At 43.4% G+C, this 27,200-nt stretch overlaps 1 protein-coding gene across 1 annotated transcript in view; it reads right to left on the bottom strand.

Moving 5' to 3' along the window:
• LOC141266104 (uncharacterized) overlaps positions 1–27,200 on the bottom strand; it is a 113,791-nt gene that overhangs the window by 53,157 nt on the left and 33,434 nt on the right. Inside the window, exons 3-4 of the mRNA XM_073680039.1 lie at positions 19,551–19,665; positions 10,962–12,287 (exon numbers count right to left, since the gene is read on the bottom strand). Of these exons, the coding sequence (XP_073536140.1) occupies positions 10,962–12,287; positions 19,551–19,665 (1,441 nt within the window). The remainder of the gene's footprint in view (positions 1–10,961; positions 12,288–19,550; positions 19,666–27,200) is intronic.

Genomic DNA, 27,200 nt, shown 5'->3' with positions numbered 1-27,200 from the left:
CCTCTGCAGACCGCTGGGGGGAGCCGCCTGAAAAATGCTCGAGTTTCCCATAGACTTACATTGGGCTCGTTGCTCGGGTTGAGCACCCGAGTATTCCAATTTGCTCGACCCGAACGAGTACCCGAGCATTTTAGTGCTCGCTCATCACTACTAGCAATTAGAAAATGTGTAAGACGTGTGGTAAGGGACGGGGAAGTGGAATTGCTGATGATGGTGCATGGAGATGGCGAGGATGTGGGGCAGGGGCGACTGCGCCTGTTGCTGGAGCACAAATAACACATAGCTTCCTGTCCCACTTTGCAGGGAGGCATGGGACACCACTTCTGAAGTCACAATAGAGCAAAAAGGTGGTCGGTTGGATAGCAGATAATGCTTCCAGCATGCTTGCTGCCACCACACAGTCTTCCACATGGTCCAGTCTCACCAGCTAAGAGTCTGGATCACTTAATCCTCACACTGATCCTCCTTCCTCCCACCATGCTGAGTCCAGTAGACCAGTGATCCCACACTAGGACACTCTTTACAGCATAATTTCTTGATTGTGGCCTCTCACCCTGCATGTTCCAAGAGGAACAAGAGGACATTCGGTTTAGTAATGCATAAAACTTAGAGTAGCCACAGTCACAAGAAGATGACGATGGGGAATGGCAAATTTTGTATAAGTAGGTAGACGATGATGAGACACAGTAGCCGATAAGTCAGGTTGTTGCTAAGTCACCAAGTCAGGAGCACCAGAGTGCGGCAGTGGAAGTCAAAGTTGTGGATGATGAAGTCACTGACCCAACCTGGGAAGCTGGCATGTAGAGCGAGGCTAGCAGCACTGAGGGGGAGGGATCGGCAGCACTGAAACAGACAGGAAGAGGCAGTGGGGTGACAACTGCTCCGCAGAATGCCGACACTCGTGATTTCTCTGTCAAAGAGTTAGATATTCCCCAGTCTGGGACTTTTTTTTAAAGAGAGTTCTGAGACCAAAAAAATGGTCATTTGAAACCTGAGCCATGCCAAGATCAACAGGGGCCTGACCACTAAAAGCCTAACCACTACCAGAATGATCAGGAATGTCATCCAAGCACCCGACTCGGCAGGCCGAACGTCTGGGTCCACGATTGGTGCCAGCGGGTGACACCACTGCCTCTTCCCCTGTGCTAGGTGCTTGCCAATCCCGTCTATAATACTGGAGCAGATGCCGCCCGCACTGCACTTGTCCTTACATATTCTGAGGCACCATAATCAGGCAATTACAAATCCTTGTCCCAGCACAGCATTCAGCTATACCTACCCCAGGCCTTGGAACAAAAATGAAAGATCCCAGCCATCCACCCACAGGCCCAAATGCTAAACGAGCACATTTCCAGTCTGCCTGCTGTGGAAACGTTGCCATTTAGGCTTGTGGAAACGGAGGATTTCCGCCAATTCATGGTGGCAATCGTCCCTCGGTCACAAGCCGCCACTATTTCTCCTGGTGTGGTGTCCCTGCCTTGTACCAGCGCATGTAAAGGAACATCACCCATGCCCTTACCAACGAACTTACAGGGTTTGTCCACTTAACGACCAACACGTAGACAAGCGCTTGTGGCCAGGGATGCTACATTTCCTTCAAGGCACACTGGGTGAACATTGTGGAGGCCAGGGCACATATGCTATCGACGCCAAAAACTGGTCATGGATGTCTGACATTTGTGCAGTTCTCCAAGACTTTGAGGACTCCCCAAAGATGGTGAGCGGCTATGACGCCATAATCAGCGCAACAATCCCGCTTCTTTGTCTACTTAAACAGTCGCTGCTCACAATTAAACATGAAGCTATGCATGTGGACCAGGTGGAGATGGAGGAATCTCATCTGCACAGCGCGGATTGGGTAACAATGAGGAGATGGAGGAGAAAAAGGACATAGTTGCTAGCGCAATAGAGACTAGTACCCACACAAGCTTCGTCCCGTCTCTCCTACGTGGATGGGCTGAGGAGGGGAATGAGGAGGGAGGAGGAGATGCAGAGTCGTCATCATGGTGGAGACAGGGAAGTGTTGGCTGCAAGGAGCTTGGCACATATGGACGATTTAATGTACTGTTGCCTTTCCTGTGACCCTCGCATTATATTCATCTTGGACAAAAAAAGAGTACTGGTTGTTCACCCTGCTAGACCCATGCTATGAAGAAAATTTTGCATCTCTCCTTCCTGAGCTGGAGAGGTCCACTAAAATGGTGCTATACCAGAAGGCCATTGTGGAAAATATGTTAAAAAAATTCCCATCAGACAACGCTAGTGGGAGGGTGAAAGCTTCCTTGCCCAACCAAGGAAGAGAGGCGAGGGGATACACACCAAGTACAGCAGAGGCATGGTAGGGAAAAGTTTTTAAAGATGGTCAAGCAATACCTGGCTGACCAATCTAGCCTACTCCCTATCTCCTCTGCGACCTTCAACTATTGTGTATCAAAGCTGGACACCTGGCATGAGCTGTCCCCTTATGTCTTGGAGGTGTTGTGCTGTCCTGCCGCTAGAGTCTTGTCTGAGCGGATTTTTAGTGCCGCCAGGGGGTCATAACAGATAGGTGCTTTCTCCTGTCAACAGAAAATGCTGACAGGCTCACTCTGATAAAAATGAACAAAGCCTGGATTAGCCCTGACTTTTCAACACCACCAGATGACAGTAGCACATACACTGTGTTCCAAATTATTATGGAAATAATATTTTCTCAGATTTTCCCAAATTCCCTATATGAATTGCAGTCATTGTAATTTTCCAGTCAAATAACTATTAGAGTACAATTGAAAGGTTTTTGTACAAACTGCCTATGATAACAGGAGATTTTTAAAAAAATAAAAAACTCAAACTGCACTCAAAATGCATGCTCCAAATTATTATGCACAGCAGAGTTTTCAACCTTTTCATTTTAATAAAGAACAAAAAAATGGTCATTTGTGAAATTCTAAGCATTAGCAGGTTATTACACACTGAAATCAAACAGTTTTCAACTCAAAACTTTATTCTAGGTGATGTTACATTTTCACATAGGACCCCTTGCTCGAAAGGAGCTTCTGAACTCTCTCGTCCATTGAATTTGTCAGGTTTTGGATGGTTTCTGCTTCAATTGTTTTGCATGAGGACAGAATACCCTCCCAGAGCTGTTGCTTAGATGTGAACTGCCTCCCGCCATCATAGACACTCCTTTTGATGATGCTCCAGAGGTTCTCAATGGGGTTGAGGTCAGGGGGCATGGGGGTCACACCATAAGATTGTCCCCTTTTATGCCCACAACAGCCAGAGATGCAGATGTGTTATGTGCAGCATGAGACGGGGCATTATCATGCATGAAAATGATCTCGATGGTCCAGATGGATGGAGTGGAGGATGGCTGGTTGATGGACACCCCATGCAAACACGGCTATGGCGCCAACAAGAAGGAGGTGGAGTAATGTTTTGGGCTGGAATCATGGGGAGAGAGATTGTCGGCCCTTTTAGGATCCCTGAAGGGGTAAAGATGAACTCAATAATGTATGTGGAGTTTCTCAAACAGCACTTCCTTCCATGGTTCAAGAAGAAGAACCGTGCATTCCGCAGCAAGATCATTTTCATGCATGATAATGCCCCGTCTCATGCTGCACATAACACATCTGCATCTCTGGCTGATATGGGCATAAAAGGGGACAAACTTATGGTGTGACCCCCATGCTCGTCTGACCTCAACCCCATTGAGAACCTCTGGAGCATCATCAAAAGGAGTGTCTATGATGGCGGGAGGCAGTTCACATCTAAGCAACAGCTCTGGGAGGGTATTCTGTCCTCATGCAAAACAATTGAAGCAGAAACCATCCAAAACCTGACAAATTCAATGGACGAGAGAGTTCAGAAGCTCCTTTCGAACAAGCGGTCCTATGTGCAAATGTAACATCACCTAGAATAAAGTTTTGAGTTGAAAACTGTTTGATTTCAGTTTGTAATAACCGGCTAATGCTTATAATTTCACAAATGACCATTTTTTGGGTCTTTATTAAAATGAAAAGGTTGAAAACTCTGCTGTGCATAATAATTTGGAACATGCATTTTGAGTGCAGTTTGAGTTTTTTATTTTTTAAAAAATATCCTGTTATCATAGGCAGTTTGTACAAAAACCTTTCAATTGTACTCTAATAGTTATTTGACTGGAAAATTACAATGACTGCAATTCATATAGGGAATGTGGGAAAATCTGAGAAAATATTATTTGCATAATAATTTGGAACACAGTGTAGAGTGTTTTTAATCTTCAATATTTGATTGAGGCCTTCTAGTTGTTGCCTTCAAGGGTCTATGGATGACCCTTATTATATTTTTTTCCTGGCTTTGCACTTTGTGTAGGAGCATATCAACTGCACTTTCTTAATATTTTAATGAGGTCCCAGATGTTGCCCTCAAGGGTCTATGGATGACCCTGCTTATAATTTTTCCTGGATTTGCACTTTGTACAGAGTCTTTATGAGTGTAGGAGTACATCAACTACACTTAATATTTTAATGAGGCCCTCCAGTTTATGCCTTCAAGGGTCTATGGATGAGCCTGCATATAATTTTCGTCTTGCTTTGCAGTGTGTGCAGATCCTTTGAGTGTAGGAGTACCACAACTATACTTTGTTCACAATATTTGAATGATGCACTACAGTTGGTGCCTTCAAGGGTGTATGGATGACCCTGCTTGTAATTTTTGTCTGGCTTTGCACTTAGTGCATAGCCTTTATCAGTCTAGGAGTACCACTACATGACAATTTGAACAGAATGTGTATGAGGCCCTCCTTTATGTCTAATGTACCTGAGTCCCTCTTTAATCTATTTTTTTTTGACAGTTCTTGCTTCCTTCATACATTACACTGAAATTCCCAGTTTTTTATTAAAAATGTTAATTTTGGTTTACTTAAATCAATATTTTTTAAAAAATCCTTTGTAAATTTTGCCTTATATACAAGTCATTATACAGGAAAGAATATTTCTTACAATTTTTTTTATGTAAACTCCAATTTCTCTTTGATTTTGAATGTTTTATTGTCAGTAGTGTTGAGCGAGTATGTTCTATTAACCCTTTCGGCGAGTATGCTCGGGCCGAGCTCCGAGTATTTATAGCTGCTCGGTGATATGGTTGAATCGCTCCCGTGTCCATGATTTGCAACTGTTTGACAGCTTTATTACAGGTGAGGAATGTGTAAGAAATAGACATCACATGTACTAAAGCTGTCAAATAGTCACAAATCATGCACACGGGAGCGATTCAACCATATCACCGAGCAGCTGTAAATACGCGGTGCTCGGCCCGAGCATACTCGGAACAGAACATACTCGCTCAACCCTAATTGTCAGTTCTTAAAGTGAAGTAAATTGTGATTCATCTTGGACATAAAAAAAGAGTACTGGTTGTTCACCCTGCTAGACCCACACTACGAAGAGAATTTTGCATCTCTCCTTCCTGAGCCACCTGGGAGTCAGAGATGCTTCCAGGGGTCTTCCTCGTGCTGTTCTCCTTTCATTCAGCACTTTTTGTATGCATTTCAACATTTTCATCTCCCCCCAGACCTCCTTGTAGGGACTGCAGGAAAAATGCTCGAATTTCCCATTGATTCCCATTATACTCGCTACTCGAAATGAGTATCTGAGCATTAGGAATTGCTCGGTTTGGATAACGAGCATCTGAGCATTTTAGTGCTCGCTTATCCCTACAAGTGAGCTATCTCAAGTCCTTCACAATCTTATTGTTGCAAAACAATGGCATTTGTTACAGAAGAATTTCTAAACTACTGAAGGTTCCAGTCAGCACTGTTGGGGCCATAATCTGGAAATGTAGAGAACATAATTTTCACAAAAAAACATCCGAGACCAGGTGCTCCACACAGGGTTTCAGACAAAGGAGTGAAAAGAATTAGAAGAGTTGTCCAAGAGCCAAGGACCACCTGTGGAGAGCTACAGAAAGACCTGGAATCAGCAGGTACAAATGTTTAAAAGAAAACAGTAAGTAATGCACTATGCCTCCATGGCCTGTATGCACACTCACCACTCAAGACTCTATTGCTGAATAAAAAGCAGGTTTAAAGTTTGCTCAACAACATTTAGACAAGCCTGTGAACTATTGGGAGAAAATAGTCTGGTCAGATGAGACCAAAATTGAACTCTTTGGATGCCATAATACTAACCACGTTTGGAGGCTAAAACGTACTGCATATCACCCCAAAAACACCAGTCCAACAGTAAAGTGTGGAGGTGGGAACATCATGGTGTGGGTCTATTTTTCAGCATACGGCACTGGAAAACTTTATATAATTTAAGGAAGGATGAATAAGCAAATGTACGGAGACATTCTTGATAAAAATCAGCTGCCATCTACCAGGATGATGAAGATGAAATAAGGTTGCACATTTCAGCAAGACAATGATCCCAAACACTCAGACAAAGAAACGCTCAATTGGTTTCAGAGAAAGAAAATAAAGCTGCTTGAATGGCCGAGCCAATCACCTGACCTGAATCCAATAGTAAGTTTACGGAAGGAACTAAAGTTCAGAATTCATAGAAGGAGCCCATGGAAGCTTCAGGATGTGAAGAGTGTTTGTGTGGAAGAATGGACCAAAATCACACCTGAGCAATGCCTGCGACTAGTTTCTCCATAAAGGAGGCGTCTTGAAGCTGTCATCACCAACAAAGGCTTTTATACAAAGTATTAAATACATTTCAGTAACCATGTTCAATACTTTTTCCCTGTCATTTCTCATTATTATACATAACATCACCTTTTTCTAGGATATCAGTTGAACCAGCTGATATTATTTGTCACTAAGTGTTAGAATTGCTTTCTAATTACTGATAGATCTCAGCTGGTGTCAGGACTTTCCAGGGATTTTTGTACCTCTCGTTCTTTATGTGTTCAATATGTTTTCCCCAGGTCATTTCTTATTATTACACATAACTTAATTTATAGACAGCCATGGTTTGATTTCTTTGCACATTTAGAAATATATTTACTTAGAGAATTGGTGGTGTGGTCAATTATTTCACCCGCTGTATCCATTTGCGGCAAAGTACTGAGACTTCCTCTTCTCTGTGAATACTATAAAAACCCTCTGCCCTTCGCGTAGGGTCAGAAAGGTTTCGTAACATCTGCGTATGCTCGTCTCCGATCAATCTCCACCATTTGAAAAAAAACACCGGCAACGTGTGAGACCCCTTGTGTCTTCCCTAAAGATCTTCCTAGAGAGGGTTTCCACGACACATCCCAGCATTGGAGCTCAGGATTGTTATTGACAACAATTCTATTGTTCTTCGGGATACGATGGTTGAAAGCTAAGTATTGTCAATATGGAGATAACAGCTAGACTGGTTTGGGCAATTTGGTTAGAGGATCAGGCGACAGCCCATAAGGAGACACTGCCCCAAAGAGACATACAGGCTTCAATGTGGGCGATACCTTCTCAACTCTGATATCTACTAAATCTAGTGGGACACAGAGACATCCCATAAGGTGACCAGATATAACACCACAAGTGGGGCTAAGAATTTTCCAATTGCGTGACAAAGTTAGAATCTACTAAATCCAGTCTAAGGGTTCGTTTACATGACGAGATAATCATATGAACTATGCAATTGTATCTCACGACTAGTAATCGATGTCTGTATACAGGACGAGAAATGTGAATTACAATGATTCCATAGTGATCGTAACATCAAACATCTTGCAATGTGTTCACACAGACAGATATTCTGAAGTGTAGGTGCGTTCAACATTCAAATCCCGTAAGTGATACTATTAACCGTGAATGAATTCATAAAGAATTGCACAAAAATTTCCGTCGATACTGTTCGAAGAATATTTGATGAGCGAAGCAAAAATCTTTTTTCCACACGCTCCAAATGCTGCTAAACTATTCATCGCTTTGGAACTCGATCAACCCTGTTTAGAACTTGAATTTCCTCTCCATCTTTTGTCAGCTCATTGAACAAGCGAATAATCTCTATTTACATTACACAAATTTTGAAAAGTTGAATGAAAATTTTTTTTTCACCCACCAAAATGATTTTATACAAGATGAACGAGTGGTTTTGGACACTTCAGTCGCTCGACCGACTGATATTACACAATTGGGCCATTACCGTTTGACTCTGACGGATTATCAGCCAGTGGAAAAGCAGCATAGGGATCTGATGATAATTCATAGGGTAAATAGAGATATCCTCTATTGGGACAAATGACACCCTTTCTTTTGTAGTCCAAAAAACTTGGCACTCTGACTTTTCAGATGCAAAGAATGTTTTATTTAATCAGCAATTCAAAATTATTCAAATGACATATCAATCCTGTATAATCATACCTTAATGTGAACGTGTTGTGATTTTTATATTACTAATTGAATAAAATAATTTTTTTCTAAAACACTACATTTCATTTTGTTTTTAACATTTTTTTTTTCTGCAGCCGCTCGGGGTTGGCATTTGCATTTGTCGTTTTGCAAGTGCTCAAAGCATGGTAGTATAGTCATAACGTTGCGGTGTCCTGAACACTGTCTCAACTCTGCTCAGTCAGTGTAAAGCCCCATTCAGAGGTCCCTACATTACAGACATATGAATGAGGCTTTACACTGACTGAGCAGAGCTGTGTATCTAATCCCATAGTGGGTGATACATTTCGCTGATAGTCTGCTGAGCTGTGTATGTAATCCTACCATGTGTGATACAGTCTACGTATCTATTCTTATGAAGTCTGATGAATTGTGCATCTAATCCTATCGTGTGCGATGCAGATACACAAGTTTAAAAAAAAGACCTAGGTCCATCAAGATCAACCTTTCCCCACCAATTATAGTTCATTGAGCCATATATCTAATCCTATCATGTGTGATGCAGTCCATAGAGCCATGTATCCAATCCTATCATGTGTGGTACAATAAGCAGAAAAGTGCCAACTTATAGAATCGGTGCTGCCAGCTGTCGTCGTTGACACGGTTCACATAACTTTGCAATCACCAACAAAAAGTCTCTGCACTGTGATACCAAACTTTATTCTTCCTCATCCTTTTGCAAACAGAAAGGGAGGAGTTACATCAGAGACATGGAACAGATCCCGCCCACATTTACTGCAGTCATAAGGCGAGCAAGCGGTACACTAGGATTTTCTGGCAAATTTCAGCAGCTCCTCCCCGTAGTGTTTAAAATCTTTAATTATTTTTCATACCACAACTTTTTTTTAATTAAACCAAATACTTTACATTTTTTTCAGTAGATTTTTGATAACACATTTCCTTTCATCAGTACGATTAAAATGTATGGAAAAAAAAGGAGAAAAGAGAACAGAAAACATCTTTTAGAGGTGATACACAGCGCCTTGAAAAAATTATTCATACCCCGTGAACTTTTCCACATTTTTCTTCACATCCGCAAACTTAAGTGTATTTTATTGGGATTTTGTGTAACACCAACATTAAAGTAATTGTTAAGAGTAAAAGGATAGAATACAAAGTTTTCTAAATATTTAAAAAAGATAAATTTGAAAAATTGTGAGGTGCAATTGCCCCCTAAGTCAATACTTTGAAGGACCACCTTTCGTTGCAATTACTGCTGCAGTCTTTTGGGGTCTGTCTCTCCCGCCTCTCGCTGCAATCTTTTGGGCTCTGTCTCTCCCGCCTCTCGCTGCAGTCTTTTGGGGTCTGTCTCTCCCGCCTCTCGCTGCAATCTTTTGGGGTTTGTCTCTCCCGCCTCTCGCTGCAATCTTTTGGGGTTTGTCTCTCCCGCCTCTCGCTGCAATCTTTTGGGGTCTCTCTCTCCAGCTTTGCACACTCGCTCTCGCTCAGTGAGATCGGGTGGAGACGTTTGTGAACAATAATTTTCACGTTTTGTCACAGATTCTCTGGGATTTGGGTCTGGACTTTGACTGGGTCGTTCACACACATGAATATGCTCTAATCTAAACCCCTCATCGTTGCCTACTAAAAGGTGAACTTACGCCCCGGATTAAAGTCTTTTCCAGCTTTCAATAGGTTTTCCTCCAGGATTGCCCTGTAGTTTAGCTTCGTCCATTTTCCCTTAAATTTTTGATTAGCATCACGAACTACGCCAAGATTTTAAGTGAAGTTAGCAAGACGGCTATGCAGAAAATCCACCTTGATGCTCATGTTGCAACCAAACATTATGTAGCTCGCCAAGATTATTCGGACAATTTCAGTGTAATCGTTTGCTCCAAGAAAATCCTTAACAAGGTCTTTGAATAATAACCAAGCATTCTTTTGGAGTTCTGACATTGTCCCGATGAAATGTTCATCTTTGATCATCTGCCGAATCAGTGAACCATCAAAAACACAGGCCTTTGATTTTTTTCAAATGATAAGCTGGGAAATGCAAAAATGAGAAACTTTAAACAGTCTCCTTCAGTTTGCAAAGCCTTATCAAATTGCTTCATGAGTTCCTATGGGGACCACTGCTTCCTCTCACACTCCAAAGACATATTAGATTTAAATTGTGAGCTCCAGTGGGGATAGTGATGATGTCTACAGTGCTCTGTATTAATGGTGCTATATACGCGAGTAAACTAAATACAGTAAAAATTAACAAAGTTCTGAGCCCCAGTGGGGACATTTCAGCCTCATTGCTTACAAACTAAACAAGGCTCTTCTTTTCTTCTTTATGGCCAAAATAAGTTTCTCCAAGAATCCTGGTCACAGCTGAACTCGGGTAATTATAATTTGGGCGTTTAGCAAATCAAGACTAATTCTATCAAAATATTTTTTATTTATCGCATTTCTACCATCCCAAACAATAGAGTTTATTATCAATGTGAATTCTCTGAAAAGTTATAATTTATTTGTAAAACCTTTCCACATATAGATCAGAGCTTCTCTACGGTGTGACTTTTTTGATGCTTGCTAAGACCTGAGCCATCTATAAAGCATTTCCCACATAGTGAACATGAATACGGTTTCTCTCCTCTGTGACGTTTTTCGTGTTTATCAAGACTTTGTTTACCTGTAAAGCATTTCCCACAAATTGAACATGAATACGGCTTCTCTCCTGTATGTGTTCTCTCATGACTAATAAGACTCGATTTAACTATAAAACCTTTTTCGCATAGTGAGCAGGAATACGGCTTCTCTCCTGTGTGGGTTCTCTCATGTACAATAAGACCTGTTTTAGTTGTAAAGCTTTTCCCACATTCTGAACATAAATACGGCTTCTCTCCGGAATGAGTTCTATTGTGAGAAGCAAGATCTGCCTTCCCTGTAAAACATTTCCCACATAAAGGACATGAATACGGCTTCTCTCCAGTGTGAATTTTCTGATGAATGACGAGATTTGATTTTGTTGTAAAAAATTTCCCACATTCAGTACATGAATACGGCTTCTCTCCTGTATGCGTTTTCTCATGTGCAACAACATTGGAGTTATATTTAAAACGTCTTCCACATATTGAACATGGAAACGGCTTCTCTCCTGTGTGGCTTCTCTCATGTCTACTGAGACTAGTTCTATCTTTAAAGCACATCCCACATTCTGCACATGAATACGGCTTCTCTCCTGTGTGAATTCTTTTATGACATACAAGACTTGTTTTATCTTTATAGCACTTCCCACATTCTGAACATGAATGTGGCTTCTCTCCTGTGTGGATCTTCTGATGTTTGACCAGATTAACTTTAGTTAGAAAACATTTACCACATTCATTACATGTAAATGGTTTCTCTCCTGTGTGAATTTTCTTATGTGCGACCAGATTAAATTTACTTACAAAACATTTTTCACACGCAGGACATGAATACGGCTTCGCTCCTGTGTGAATTCTCTCATGTCTAACAAGGTCAAATATAGTTATAAAACATTTCCCACATGCTGAACATGGAAATGGCTTTTCCCCCGTGTGGCGTCTCTCATGTATAAGAAGATTTGTTCTTTTTGTAAAGCACTTTCCACATTCTGCACATGAATATACATTCTTTCCTGTGTGAATTTTCTGATGACTAACAAGATTTGCTTTTGTTCTAAAAAATTTCCCACATTCAGAACATGAATACGACTTCTCTCCTGTGTGACTTTTCTCGTGTTTTAGAAGACGTGGGTTGTCTGGAAAGCACTTCCCACATTTTGAGCAGGTGAACGGTTTCTCCACTGGGAGAATTCCTTCAGTCTGTGAGTGAGCGGGAGAAGATTCTTCATTATTAAAGGAATTCTCTGTACTGGGAAGTCCTGGATGTACATTAAGGCTTTCTCCTGAGGAGCGCTGCATGATATCTTCATCTTCTACTTTATAATTTCGCGATAACACAAAGATTTCCTTCGAATTTCTGCTGGGGAGTTCTGTTAAGATTAAAGACATATTTGTCAAGTCTGTTTAAACCATAAAATAGACAAACTTATAAGCAATCATATAAAGGGGATCAACTGTTATTGGACAACCACTTATTCATTCCCTCTATAAAGACCATACTAAGGACCAGGGAGCACTCATTACAGGTGGAAGAAAGGCGATTCCGGCACCTAAACAGGAAAGGGTTCTTTACAGTCGGACTGTGGAATGCCGACCACTCGAGATAGTGATGGCCGACACTATAACAGCTTTATACAAGGGCTGGACGATTTCCTCGATACACATAACATTGTGGGCTACAGTTAAATTAGACACAATAGTAGTACATTTAATATAATAGTAATTACATAACTAGTATCATAATTAGGTTTGATCCCGGGTTCGAGGACGGATCGCCTTTTCTCGGGATCAAGAAGGAATATTTCCCTGTGACGCAAATTGGCTGAAGGTGTCCTGTTTTTTTTTTTGCCTTTTTCTGGATCAACAGATTTAAAGCATAGGATAGGGATTTTAGTAATACCATTATTAGGATCACAAGAATAATACAAAATATTAAAATTATAAACGGGTTACTCTTTAATTGTGATAGTGCAGCAATAATAAAAATGGTAATAATACATTTGTGAGGCCGAGCCCCAGTTAGTTAGTAAGTTAGTGTAGAGAGGTTGAAGTTGATGGACCTAGATCTTTATTCAACCTATGTTACTATATATACGCGGCGCGAAAATCAAAATAAATGTATACTTACCTGCCAAACCGACACTGCTTCTCCACTCCGAGTCATGATATCTCTTGCCAGTCTCGTGACATAAGCATGAGACCGCTGCAGGCAATCAGGTGCAGCAGCCTTCAAAATTATGTCTGAGCAAAAGAAACACTGTTCTGCTCAGACATCATGGTGAGGCGTCAGCTGCTGATTTGCTTTGTTTTTTTCCTCCCCTTCCTCTAAAAGCCATAACTTTTTTATTTTCCGTCCAAATGGCCATATGAGAGCTTGGGTTTGTTTTTTTTTTTTGTGACGAGTTCTAATTTTGACTTACGCCATTCATTTTATCATGTGATGCACTGAAAAGCGGGAAAAAAAATCCAAAAATGTTCAATTCCACAATAGTTTATTGTTTTTTATTTTACCATGTTTACTATACAATTATACTGACCTGGCAATAGGAGTCTTCAATCTTTTTAAAAACAGTTTTTTTTTCACTTTTTACTGTATTTAACCCCTTTAAGACATATGACATACATTTACGTTGTGTCCCTGATTTTGATGCGGGCTCACATGCTGATCCCGCATTTTTCCCGGCACAAGATAGCTGATTTAATCAGCCATCAAGTGCCTTGAACAGCAGAGCTGTATGTATAGGATATATTTTAGCGGTCCTGTGTGGTCATTAAAAAATAAAATAATGAATGACTGACATAAAAATGAAGGCCCACGAACCGCAAAAAAAAATGAGAAAAATTACTTAAATATCTGAATGATAACATTTTTTGGGTGAAGCTGGAAACAAGCAGTTTTATACTTTGAGTCAAAGTCAAAAGTGGATTTGGGAGAAGGACAAGGCTTTCCTTTATATTTTCTATTCCGACACAGTCCACTCCTTTCTTTGGCTCAAAAAAACTGCACCAAAATGGCCATAGTGCGAGTGTGATTCCAGCCTTAAGGTGTTTCATGGGCATTGAAACCCTTCCCCTCCATAAAATTCTCGGTCTCTGTTAGGTCACATCTCTGTTAGGCCGGAGTCACCCTAGCGTTTAATGCAGGAGAGTCGGACGAGTGTTATACTGTTTCTCTTCCGAATCCTCTGCGAGTGTAGTGCGATGTGCTTTGAATACAATGCATAAGAAAAAAGAAAAAAGTGGTTTCCTTGCTTAGTAGCCTATAAAAAAAAACACTTGTCAAGGTCCCACACTGGAAGGGCCTATATATCATATTGGGATATTCCTTCATAATACCCCTGAAGGCTGGTTTTTGGTTATTTTTTTTTTTGAGCCAACATGACATTCAACCGGTCCTACAAAACTACTGAGCGTGTTCTTTTCCACTGGGTCTTATCTCGGCGCTATGATGAGCCGTACCCAATTGTAGCTGATCCGAGGCGGAAGCGTCAACACTAGTGTTGAGCGAGTATGTTCTGTCCGAGTATGCTCGGGCCGAGCTCCGAGTATTTATAGCTGCTCGGTGATATGGTTGAATCGCTCCCATGTGTATGATTTGCAACTGTGTGACAGCTTTATTACATGGGAGAAATGTGTAAGAAATAGACATCACATGTAATAAAGCTGTCAAACAGTCACAAATCATGCACACGGGAGCGATTCAACCATATCACCGAGCAGCTGTAACTACTCGGAGCTCGGCCCGAGCATACTCGGCGAAAGGGTTAATAGAACATACTCGCTCAACACTAGTCGACACTGAATCCATCCACTACTGACAAAAAGTGCCACAAAAGGTCACTTCCATGGACTTTATCAGGAGCTACGCATGCATCCTCAGAAGAAGTTTTATGCCCACTGTCAGATGAGCCGGGCTACATTTGACCATCTTTTGGAGATACTCAGGCCTGGAAATACCAACATACAGCGAAGTATTTCTACCGAGGAGCGACTTCTTCTCACGTGAAGGTATGTTTTTTTTTATTTAAATTATATGTAATTTTTTTTTTTTTTTTACTAATTTGAACTTAAGACCCATCACATGTTCACAGGCCATTGTGTGATTTTTGCGCACAATTTTTCCATTTGTTTGTCAAGTAATATGTATTTGAGGTGTGAACATCTAGGTGGCCTTGCTTTTCAATAGCGGATGTAAAATGTTTGTTAGCAAGTGTATAGCTTCATTTAATACTATGTTTGTGATTTTTTGAATTAACAATGTTGGTTCTAGTATGGTGAACTTGTAAGAATGGCTAATATGGTATTACTAAAAGAGTGTGTTAACTTTTTTTTCCTTATTGATATATTTTAAGCATGATCATATTTTTTGTATGTTCAGATTGTCCAACAATCTCATTATGCATTGTTACCTTTGTCCCAGAGGTTCCTATCTACTGGTTTATCATTTGCAGCCCTTCATCTAGAATTCCTACTGGGCAAGTCAACATATAGCAGGAATGATCAGGAACAAAATGTGCCCAGATATGGGACAGACTCCATTCCGTTGTGATGCCGGAGCCTACGCAACTTGACTCGGAGCAGATATCACGTGTTTTTGCAGAAAACTCACCCGGGGCCTTGGATGGAAAACACATCAAAGGTCAAGAAGCCGCAGAACTCAGGCTCCCAATATTTCAATTATAAACAGTATTTTTGTTGTTGTACTATTGGGATTAGTTGACAGTAACTACATGTTTATGTTGAAGAAGGTTCTCTACCGAAACGTGCGTCGGGGTGACGCTAACCGCGGTTCATTTGGTGGCTGAACGACAATCCAGGTATATTTTTCCCTAAATAATTGGATATACATTATCTTTATTATTCATATATATATTTGGGATTGACTATATCCAGTACATTGGGCATCCTGGATGCTATATGGGTATTTTTATATATATCATGGGGATGTTACATTTTCCATCTATGAGCTATTCAATCATGTGGCTACACTAATGGCATAAATAAGGATATTAACAATGTTGATGGAACACTGATATTTCCATTTTTTTCCCCATTGACATTCGCGTTATGTAAGTCCACTATCTGGGGCTGTTGCGTCACAATATTTTATCATTTTTTGCGATCATGGTCTTTTAATTCACATGGTTTGGTCTTAGCACTCTGTCTTGTTGGACATGTTTTGTATGTGTATTTACATGATGTAATAATTTTCAATAAAGAATTGTTTTTTACATATGAACGAGTGTAACCATCCTTTTCTCTGCTCAGGAGAGACCCCTCCTTTCCTATATATGGTCTGTTCTGAGGTTTAAATCATATACACAATAACATGGGTCCATTTGGACTTGATATATTTCATCCTTGTTTATTGTGGTTGTGTTTCAGTTTCTTATTATATGTTTATAAAATTGTAGATATTGGGGCCCATGGGAGAACTGGAGATTCACGAACCTCCAAAACTTCTATAATGGGTCGGCGGGCTTCTAAATAATGATCTTAGCCTCCCACCTGCGTGTGTTCTCTCAAGTTCAAGGGCTGAAGCGGCACCATATGTATTTGTTGCAGATGAGGCCTTCCAATTAACTCGCCATGTGATGCGGCCCTACTCCCGTCAAGGCCTCAATGACCAGAGCCGAGTTTTCAATTATCGGCTGTCGCGCGCTCACAGGATGGTTGCGTGCGCCTTTAGCGTTCTGTGCGCTAAATAGCGAGTACTCCAGTCTGCCCTCCAACTTAGGGAACAGAATGTGAATGGTGGGATCAAGGCGTTGTGTGGTCTTGCACAACTTTACAGGAATGTCGTGAGGATCAAGGTCCTGAAATGTACAGGATGTGCCCATTCCCCTCCTAGAACCATCTGTGCCAACTTCACGACCACAGTCTTCCACCATTTAGGTTTGGGATCTGTTTTCCACGTATTTCCTTACAGCAGACGGTGAAACTCCGTGGCAGGATTCACAAAATTGTTCATTGAATTAAAAATGTGTTATAGTAATAATGTTTTTGTACTTGGGTTGTGAAATAAGGTTTCTCCCATGAAGAGGTGTTGTATTTGCAACCTTCACTAGCAACAAGGAGATTTTGTGTTTAAGAAAAACATGGCTTTTGTGTTAACAATAACTTTAATAAAAAAAAATATATACAAATATGGACATACATATTTTATGTACACCAAATTATTTTTGGAACAAGTGTAACAAAATAACCAAAAACTTCACAAAGTATGATATGTGGGTGGTGACCTTTGCTGAGAAGCGGAAAGATTTCCAGACAAAGATGGTGGTGGTGTCGAATATGTTTGGGCCATGAAATGGGGGTTACATGACCCTGAAGGGTAAGGAGACCTCTGTGTCCGGCGCTCTTGGGGGTAATGGTATTGCCCACCATGACCATAATAAGTAGCTTCATTAGACCCATGCCTGGACCATGGTGGATGCCCTTCACCACCAATGGATCCAGCCATTGGAGCTCCTGGACCAGCCCACTCTTCTTGCCTTCGGCCACTCATGTGCTCAGACTGAATGGGTGGTTGTCGAGCCACTATGAGTGTTGGTTGTAATGTAGGGAGCTTGGTTTTGTGAGGACTCCGCGTGGTCATCATCTTCGTCTGCCGGGCGAAGACGGTTTCTGTCTGACTGATACCAGCTTTCCAGATAGTCAAAAACCTCGCGCGGATTGTTTGGTCTCGTGCAGGCATCCAAAACAATATGGATGGCATTCCTGGCACGCAGCTGCATAGGCCTATCGATGTCACGGAGATACCGTGCCAGGCTCCGCGCAAACGCCTCCTCCCCATCATCATTCACCATGCGCGACAGATAATCTAAAACCCCACTATCTACCTCGCGCCTGGTGGTGATAAAGGGGAGCTCCTTCCTGCGCCGAACTCTTCGTGGGATGAATGCAGCAACAGGGGAGTTGTCGAGTGGAAGGACAGGGCTGTTGCTCCGACATCCTTCCACTTCCTCCAAACCTTCAGCTGGTGCGGAATCGGATGATTGGCCTGCTGCTGGTCCAACATCCTCGGCTGAATCGGCCACAGGATCCAACAGGGTGGCATCTGACTCCGAGGCCATCTCCCTGTCCCGCAAGTTTGATTCAGTTCTGAAAGTAAAAAAAAATGATGTAATGTTGATTGAAATGACACTACTTAATACGTTTCTAATCTTGAAGAGTGGTTAAACAAGCCAGAACTTACGGACATAGGTTCATAATGGGGGCCAGGAAATTGAGCCTGTCCATATAAATATAGGGCCGTTTTCTGAAGGCCGCAGACCCGCTTTTGCCACTCTGTTGACGCTCCCGTCTATAAGTATCTCGACAGCTGCGCCAGCGTCGGGTGATATCATTCACTGTTTTAAAGCGGGGAAAAAAAAAAGATTAAAAACAAAAACGATATTATGTAGGTTTCAGACATTTACCATTGACAAGCCATTATCTTGACATTAAAAATTAAAACCGACATAATGAATACACATTGTTCTGGCAAATAAACTGGAGAACACATGAAGCCTCCAAAAAAACAGAACTACAGCCTTACGTACAAAATGCATCTGGAAAGTGTGCACGTGTGGCCTAACAAATACTAATTATGAAGTATAGACTTCATTATTATAAGACATACAGAAACACAACTTTATTGATTTTTGGGGTACTTACTCATTGTCGTTTGCTCCGCTCGTGAGCTGGCCTCATAGTTTGGAAACATCTGCCGGCATATATATGTCCAAGATGCATCACGTCGGCTACGGTCATGGTATTTAGGGTCCCGTTTGTCCCACAGCTCTGGCCGCTCCTGGACCAGGACGATGAGCATCTCCACATTTATGTGTAGTGGCATGGTCCTCCTGATCTCTGCCGAGGTGTGTTTCTGAGCTTTTTTAATACGTGGCATTGATGCTTTGGGCTTACAACTTCCTGCAATGGGCTGATACAATTTCCTGCCCCATTGGACAAATTTGCATGATATTCGGCTTGACTGTGTGCCGTCCAATTTTAAAATTGCATCCACTGACTTGCATTGGCGATTGCGATCCGATTTTTGCATCCACTCGCGGCACGCTGCAATTTTTTTTTCGGTCCGATCTCGATCCGATTAAAAAAAAATAAAAAAAATCGCAGATTAACTCTGAATCATTGAATAACATTGGTCCGAGTGCAATCTGATTTTTTTCTGATTGCACTCTTCCGATTTTATTCGCTCATGTGAGTGAGCCCTTAGCTCTAGCTTTACTCTAGTTGTCACTGCAGCCATTAAAAAAACAAAACAAACCCCCCCCCCCCTAACAGCAAGTGTTATACATGAGGGGTTTCATCTAAGATCTTGGAGAGAATTTCTATAGGCATTTACAGCTTCTTTAGGTCCAGGACATCACTGCACAAAAGTTAACTTTACAGTAACACTATGGTCAGTGTCAGACTGAAGAACATTGGACCCACCAAAAAATTTGATTCTGAGGACCCACCTTTCTCCCCCGCTCAAGAGCCCCATAGAAGATGCAAGGTTTGCGCTATAAACTCTCCTGAAGGAGAAGCCAGGGCCCACCCGAGGATTCTCCGGTGGACCCGTCCAACCTTGACTATGGTGAAGCCCCACCTTAACAAACGGCCGAGTTCTCATTTCAAGTACATACCTGCGGATTCAGCTACGGGAATTTCCTCTTTCACCTCGTTCATACTCAGTGGATCAATCCTCATCTCATCAGCTTCTTCTTTAACCTCCACTTTAATAACGGTCATATCTTCCCCCTGATGCACCATGTGTAACACGTCAGTACAATATGAGATGGAGAAACAGATCAGCATAAAGGTAATGGAAGTGGTCTGTAACTATGCCACCCTCTTCTTAAAAGCATTAGTTTCTGGCCAGGTACAACCCACCACTCCGACCTTGTTGGGACAAAATTTAAGAGATGGACAAATGGACATCTATTTACCACAGAATCATTTTACCCCCTCAACGACTGACAATCTTCTACCTCCCGTATCAATTTTCCTTACAAAAATTTTTCATGACATTATGAAAGAATGAAACTATAACTATACGTTATTGGTATCGTCTCAACAGATGACATTTTTCTTCCTAATAAACATACATAGGTAGGTGTGGAACAAAATGATGGACCGTAAAAAGCTTCATACATAGAAATGTTAATAGTGTATTTTTAATAAGTATTTTGTGACCGCCCATCACCTTCATCATCAATATCTGGTGACACCTCCATCATCAGTATCTGGTGACCGCCCATCACCTTCATCATCAATATCTGGTGACACCTCCATCATCAGTATCTGGTGACTGCCCATCACCTTCATCATCAATATCTGGTGACACCTCCATCATCAGTATCTGGTGACTGCCCATCACCTTCATCATCAGTATCTGGTGACCGGCCGTCTCTTCCATCATCAGTATTTGGTGACAGCCCGTCGCTTCCATCATCAGTATCTGGTGACTGCCCGTCACCTCCATCATCAGTATCTGGTGACTGCCCATCACCTTCATCATCAGTATCTGGTGACCGGCCGTCTCTTCCATCATCAGTATCTGGTGACAGCCCGTCGCCTCCATCATCAGTATCTGGTGACCGCCCGTCACCTCCATCATCAGTATCTGGTGATCGGCCATCTCTTCCATCATCAGTATCTGGTGATCGGCCATCTCTTCCATCATCAGTATCTGGTGATCGGCCATCTCTTCCATCATCAGTATCTGATGACCGGCCGTTGCCTCCATCATCAGTATCTGGTGACCACCTGTCGCCTCCATCATCAGTGTCTGGTGACCGGCCGTTGCCTCCATCATCAGTATATGGAGACTGCCCATCACCTTCATCACCGCTTCTTGTCACTTGTACAGTGTTTGTGAAGGATCTCGGCAGGAGCTTATTCCAAACATCTTGGTGGACTGACTCCAGGTCTTCTATGTATGAGGCTTGTGCGGATCCTTCTGTCTCCTCATGTGATCCCAGACAGACGGGATGATGTGAAATCGGGGCGCTATGGGGCCAGTTCATCACTTCCAGGGCTCCTTGTTCTTTTTTTACACTGAAGATTGTTCTTAATGACATTGGCTGGATGTTGGGAGTCGTTGAACGGCTGCAGAATTAATTTGGAGCCAATCAGACACCTCTCTGATGGTACGATGAACACCATGCAATGGGTAACGATCTTCGAGATCAGAAGGCGTCCAGCAGTACCATGCGTAATTAGTGAATCCCATCTACTGTTCAGAGTAGGTGTCTTCATAGAAGAATGGCAGCCAAAAAGTCCAAACCTTCTATATGGAAACAAGGCTGAGCGACTCAATGCTGCACCAAAACATAGGAACCGGGGAGCAAAAAAATTGCAGCAGGTGCCCTTGACCGAAGCCTCAAAATATCAATTCGACTGCAGAAGAAGTCAGTGTGTTCCCAAAGGGCGACACACTAATAAGGGTCTGCAGGAGCAGTGATGCAGGTAAATGGTCCTGCAAGCTTGTAGGCGGCTTTTCAGCAAGTGGATTTGAGAATTTCTTCAAGATTTATGGTTTCCTCAATACAGGCAGATACATAGCCATCATGTAACACCATCAGGAGGCATCTGACGGGCTCCAAACGTATTCTGTAGCCAGATAACCACCCCATAACATATAGCCAATGTAATTAAGAGCGAGGAGTCCTGGGGATGATGATCCGGCCTCACCGAGCCCTGATCTCACATCATCCCGTCTGTCCGGCGGAGGTGACGGGCGGTCACCAGATACTGATGATGGAGGTGACGGGCGGTCACCAGATACTGATGATGGAGGTGACGGGCGGTCACCAGATAGTGATGATGGAGGTGACGGGCGGTCACCAGATAGTGATGATGGAGGTGATTGGCGGTCACCAGATACTGATGATGGAGGTGACGGGCGGTCACCAGATACTGATGATGGAGGTGACGGGCAGTCACCAGATACTGAGGATTGAGGCGACGGGCGGTCACCAGATACTGATGATGGAGGTGACGGGCGGTCACCAGATACTGATGATGGAGGTGACGGGCAGTCACCAGATACTGATGATGGAAGTGACGGGTAATCACTAGATACTGATGATGGAGGTGACGGGCGGTCACCAGATACTGATGATGGAGGTGACAGGTGGTCACTAGATACTGATGATGGAGGTGACGGGTAATCACTAGATACTGATGATGGAGGTGACGGGTAATCACTAGATACTGATGATGGAGGTGACGGGCGGTCACCAGATACTGATGATGGAGGTGACAGGTGGTCACCAGATACTGATGATGGAGGTGACAGGTGGTCACTAGATACTGATGATGGAGGTGACGGGTAATCACTAGATACTGATGATGGAGGTGACGGGTAATCACTAGATACTGATGATGGAGGTGACGGGCGGTCACCAGATACTGATGATGGAGGTGACAGGTGGTCACTAGATACTGATGGGATTTACATTTCTCTTTGTGCATTCAGGTTGCATTTTGTTGGTTGATAATTGATAAAAACTATTTTATTTTTAAAAGCTTCTTACTTTCCTTACTTCTTACCGAACTAAAACTTTCACAGTACTATATTATATATATATATTTCCTGTTTCTCATTAGAATGTGCACATTGTAGATTCAGACTTAAGGTAGCAGAATCAATAAGTGACACACATGGAACATGATAATTACTTATCAGTAATTTGATTTTCCAGAAATCTCTTGACAGCAACCACTGTTGCAGAGATTTCCATCTGCGCATGCGTCGCCCCCGGCGGCCATTTTTCCAGAGTCCACAGCATTGTAAACCATGGAAGTGCGGGGGCTCCGGGGCTTTCACAAAATGTCGGCGGAGCCCCCACACCACCGAACACCCCCTCCTCCCAGCCTGGGGCCTGCAACATCGCTCTACTCCTGCCAGCAGCGACCCTGGGACCACTATTACGTTAAAACGTTTTTTTTCCTATTTTTCTCCCCAAATTTTGGGGCGAGTCTTATAATCATCATCATTATAATCATTTGTCAAACAACTCCAACTATAAGAATACACTAGGATATTGATGGCTTACTTACATAATACCCACAAGTCCAACTTGTGCCCCCAGCCTGGCACTTAGAATAGTGTCACCAGACTAAGAGCCCTCATGGCCGTCTCACCACATCAGGCTAGGAAGATTGATGGTTTACCAACTTAAAGAAGCACTCCTACTCCTCCCATCAAATGTGTTAGCCTCTTAATACACTGCTCAAAAAAATACAGGGACCCCTGAAATCCCCCCTCCTAGATGTGAATGAATGAAATCTTCTCATTGAATACTTTGTTCTGTAGAAGCTGAATGTGCTGACAACAAAATCACCCAAAAATCATCAATGGCAACCACATTTATTAACCAATGGAGGCCTGGATGTGGAGTCACCCCCAAAATTAAAGTGGAAAAACCCACTACAGGCTGATCCAACTGTGATGTAATGTCCTTAAAACAAGTCACAATGAGGCTGAGTATTGTGTGTGGCCTCCACGTGCCTGTATGACCTCCCTACAACGCCTGGGCATGCTCCTGATGAGGCTGAGTATTGTGTGTGGCCTCCACGTGCCTGTATGACCTCCCTACAACGCCTGGGCATGCTCCTGATGAGGCTGAGTATTGTGTGCGGCCTCCATGTGCCTGTATGACCTCCCTACAACGCCTGGGCATGCTCCTGATGAGGCTGAGTATTGTGTGTGGCCTCCACGTGCCTGTATGACCTCCCTACAATGCCTGGGCATGCTCCTGATGAGGCTGAGTATTGTGTGTGGCCTCCACGTGCCTGTATGACCTCCCTACAACGCCTGGGCATGCTCCTGATGAGGCTGAGTATTGTGTGCGGCCTCCATGTGCCTGTATGACCTCCCTACAACGCCTGGGCATGCTCCTGATGAGGCTGAGTATTGTGTGTGGCCTCCACGTGCCTGTATGACCTCCCTACAACGCCTGGGCATGCTCCTGATGAGGCTGAGTATTGTGTGCGGCCTCCACGTGCCTGTATGACCTCCCTACAACGCCTGGGCATGCTCCTGATGAGGCTGAGTATTGTGTGCGGCCTCCACGTGCCTGTATGACCTCCCTACAACGCCTGGGCATGCTCCTGATGAGGCTGAGTATTGTGTGCGGCCTCCACGTGCCTGTATGACCTCCCTACAACGCCTGGGCATGCTCCTGATGAGGCTGAGTAGTGTGTGCGGCCTCCACGTGCTTGTATGACCTCCCTACAACGCCTGGGCATGCTCCTGATGAGGCTGAGTATTGTGTGTGGCCTCCACGTGCCTGTATGACCTCCCTACAACGCCTGGGCATGCTCCTGATGAGGCTGAGTATTGTGTGTGGCCTCCACGCGCCTGTATGACCTCCCTACAACACCTGGGCATCCTCCTGATGAGGCAGAGTATTGTGTGTGGCCTCCACGTGCCTGTATGACCTCCCTACAACGCCTGTGCATGCTCCTGATGAGGCTGAGTATTGTGTGTGGCCTCCACGTGCCTGTATGACCTCCCTACAGCACCTGGGCATGCTCCTGATGAGGTTGCGGATGGTCTCCAGTGGGATCTCCTCCCAGACCTGGACTAAAGCATCCGCCAACTCCTGGACAGTCTGTGGTGCAACGTGACGTTGGTGGATGGAGCGAGACATGATGTCCCAGATGTGCTCAATCGGATTCAGGTCTGGGGAACGGGCGGCCAGTCCATAGCTTTAATGCCTTCATCTTGCAGGAACTGCTGACACACTCCAGCCACATGAGGTCTGGCATTGTCCTGCATTAGGAGGAACCCAGGGCCAACCGCACCAGCATATGGTCTCACAAGGGGTCTGAGGATCTCATCTTGGTACCTAATGGCAGTCAGGCTACCTTTGGCGAGCACATGGAGGGCTGTGCGGCCTCCAAAGAAATGCCACCCCACACCATTACTGACCCACTGCCAAACCGGTCATGCTGAAAGATGTTGCAGGCTGCAGATCGCTCTCCACGGCGTCTCCAGACTCTGTCACGTCTGTCACATGTGCTCAGTGTGAACCTGCTTTCATCTGTGAAGAGCACAGGGCGCCAGTGAAGACATGGCCAATCCTGTGTTCTGTGGCAAATGCCAAGCGTCCTGCACGGTGTTGGGCTGTGAGCACAACCCCCATCTGTGGACGTCGGGCCCTCATACCACCCTCATGGAGTCGGTTTCTAACCCTTTGTGCAGACACATGCACATTTGTGGCCTGCTGGAGGTCATTTTGCAGGGCTCTGGCAGTGCTCCTCCTGTTCCTCCTTGCACAAAGGCGGAGGTAGCGGTCCTGCTGCTGGGTTGTTGCCCTCCTACAGCCCCTCCACGTCTCCTGGTGTACTGGCCTGTCTCCTGCTAGCGCCTCCAGCCTCTGGACACTGATTTCACAGAAGTTTGATTTATTTTGAGTTATATTCTGTTGTTTAAGTGTTCCCTTTATTTTTTTGAGCAGTGTATATTGCAATCATCATATTATATAGCACTGTGTACATACAATTGCTTGTTTTGCCCTTCTACCCAGTTAATTCTTTTGTTTGGGTCTATGACATAACGTGATTAAAAACTGACGAGCTGAATCATTTTAAGCTCTATGCAGAAACAGGAGGTCAATTTTCTCTGTATGACTCGAGTCACTGCAAAAGGTCTATAGCATGGGGGAGGAGGAAGCAGCTGGGTCAGGAGTTGAAGAGGGGGATGATCTATGAGGGCAAGACACTTCCCGTTTCTACATAGAGCAGAGAAATGAGAAGAATTATCTGGTTAGAAAGGCAAAATGAGCAATTGTGAGTACACAGTTGCATATAATAGAATGACTGCAATATGACTCTATTAAGAGGATAAAAACTTTGATGGGCGTGCTTCTTCATTGGCGACAAGTCTGTTTTATGACTCCAGAGTAGGAGGATTAATTGGACTTACAATGGGTTAATTTGTCTTTGTGCAACTATGTTCATCTTACCACTCCAAATAGGAGGATAAACTGGGACATTGATAGTTGACTAGCTTAAAGGACTCTAGCCTAGGAAGAATGACTGGCCATACAATGGTTTCATTTCATATAGTGCCATATGCAGCTAGAAGGGATAAATTGGAAATTTGATGGTGTGAAGAATATGGGCGCTATCATTTCTTGCCAATCAACTATCATATCTGGTTCAAGATTATAGTCCTCTTACAAAGTGTGAAGCTGAGACAGGAAACCATTCTCAGTAGGTGGCCGAGTTAAATTCACGACTACAGCAGATAGCTGGGACCAAGCTATTTCTCGCAGGATGGAACCCTATTGAGAGTGTAAAGCCAATTAACTGATGAAAGAATTCCCCAGCCGGACGGGAATTGTAATTTCATATGGAGTTATGGGCTTATCGTACATCCTAGCTGTAAACCCGTTACATTTTCGAGATCTCGGGAATGGGCCAAGCGCCTTCCAAGGTCTCAATCTGTTCTAGCACCCCATGGTGGGGAGATACGTAAAAGGGCTAGTAGGAGCCAGGTAGCAAAGCAGTGTTTGGTCTCATTGCATAGCAGGGGCCCGACCGGATCCAATGGTGCCAAAACCGCCTCCCTAGGACTGTTCATTAAGGAGTTATGACCCATCTTAGGTTTTGAAGATTTTAGCTGCTAGATGAAAGGGGAGGGGATTTAGTTCCAGCCCAGGGGGGCAGAAGGGGAGTGACCCCAAAGTGTTAAATGCTGGTGTAAAGCATGTCCTACAGCTTTTTTCTGGGGAGGTCACAATGACATATCACGTGGGGAGAAGCCCTGGAACAGAGGGGTCCACAAGCCTCCGATGAGGCAGCCCCTCCCCCACGAGCCAGGCCTTTCATCTGACTGGTAACCGACCCTTATCTTCTGCATACTTTGTACTACCACTATTTGTATTTGAATATCTGACCATTGTATATGTATAACTATTGAGTATTGTCTAGTGTGCCCTTAAGATATGCAATTAAAAAGTCAAACAGCATATATATCTGTATAGATATGCATAAAAACCAAAGTCTATGTATCTAACATTGCTGTTAGCTAATAGGTAATGTGTGGTCCACACCAACCAAAAAATGTATTAAAATCATAATAAGGATCACAAGTGATGTGAGGGGAACCAACACATATACCTTAATGGAACCCTAGAGGATAACCAGGCAGCAATGTCATAAGAGGCAGCTCCAACCCCCTGAAGGTGTCTGTACCGAAACGTGCGTTGGGGCACAAGGATCAACATTGGGATACATGGGTAACATACTTCCTTTCCACTTTTTGTGAAATCTGCCTT

Source organism: Phyllobates terribilis, unplaced genomic scaffold, assembly GCF_046119375.1.
Source record: "Phyllobates terribilis strain yellow unplaced genomic scaffold, ASM4611937v1 Scaffold_4__5_contigs__length_816908805, whole genome shotgun sequence".
Taxonomy (NCBI): domain Eukaryota; kingdom Metazoa; phylum Chordata; class Amphibia; order Anura; family Dendrobatidae; genus Phyllobates; species Phyllobates terribilis.
The sequence above is the reverse complement of the archived record's forward strand: the minus strand, read 5'-3'. Positions and strand labels throughout refer to the sequence as shown.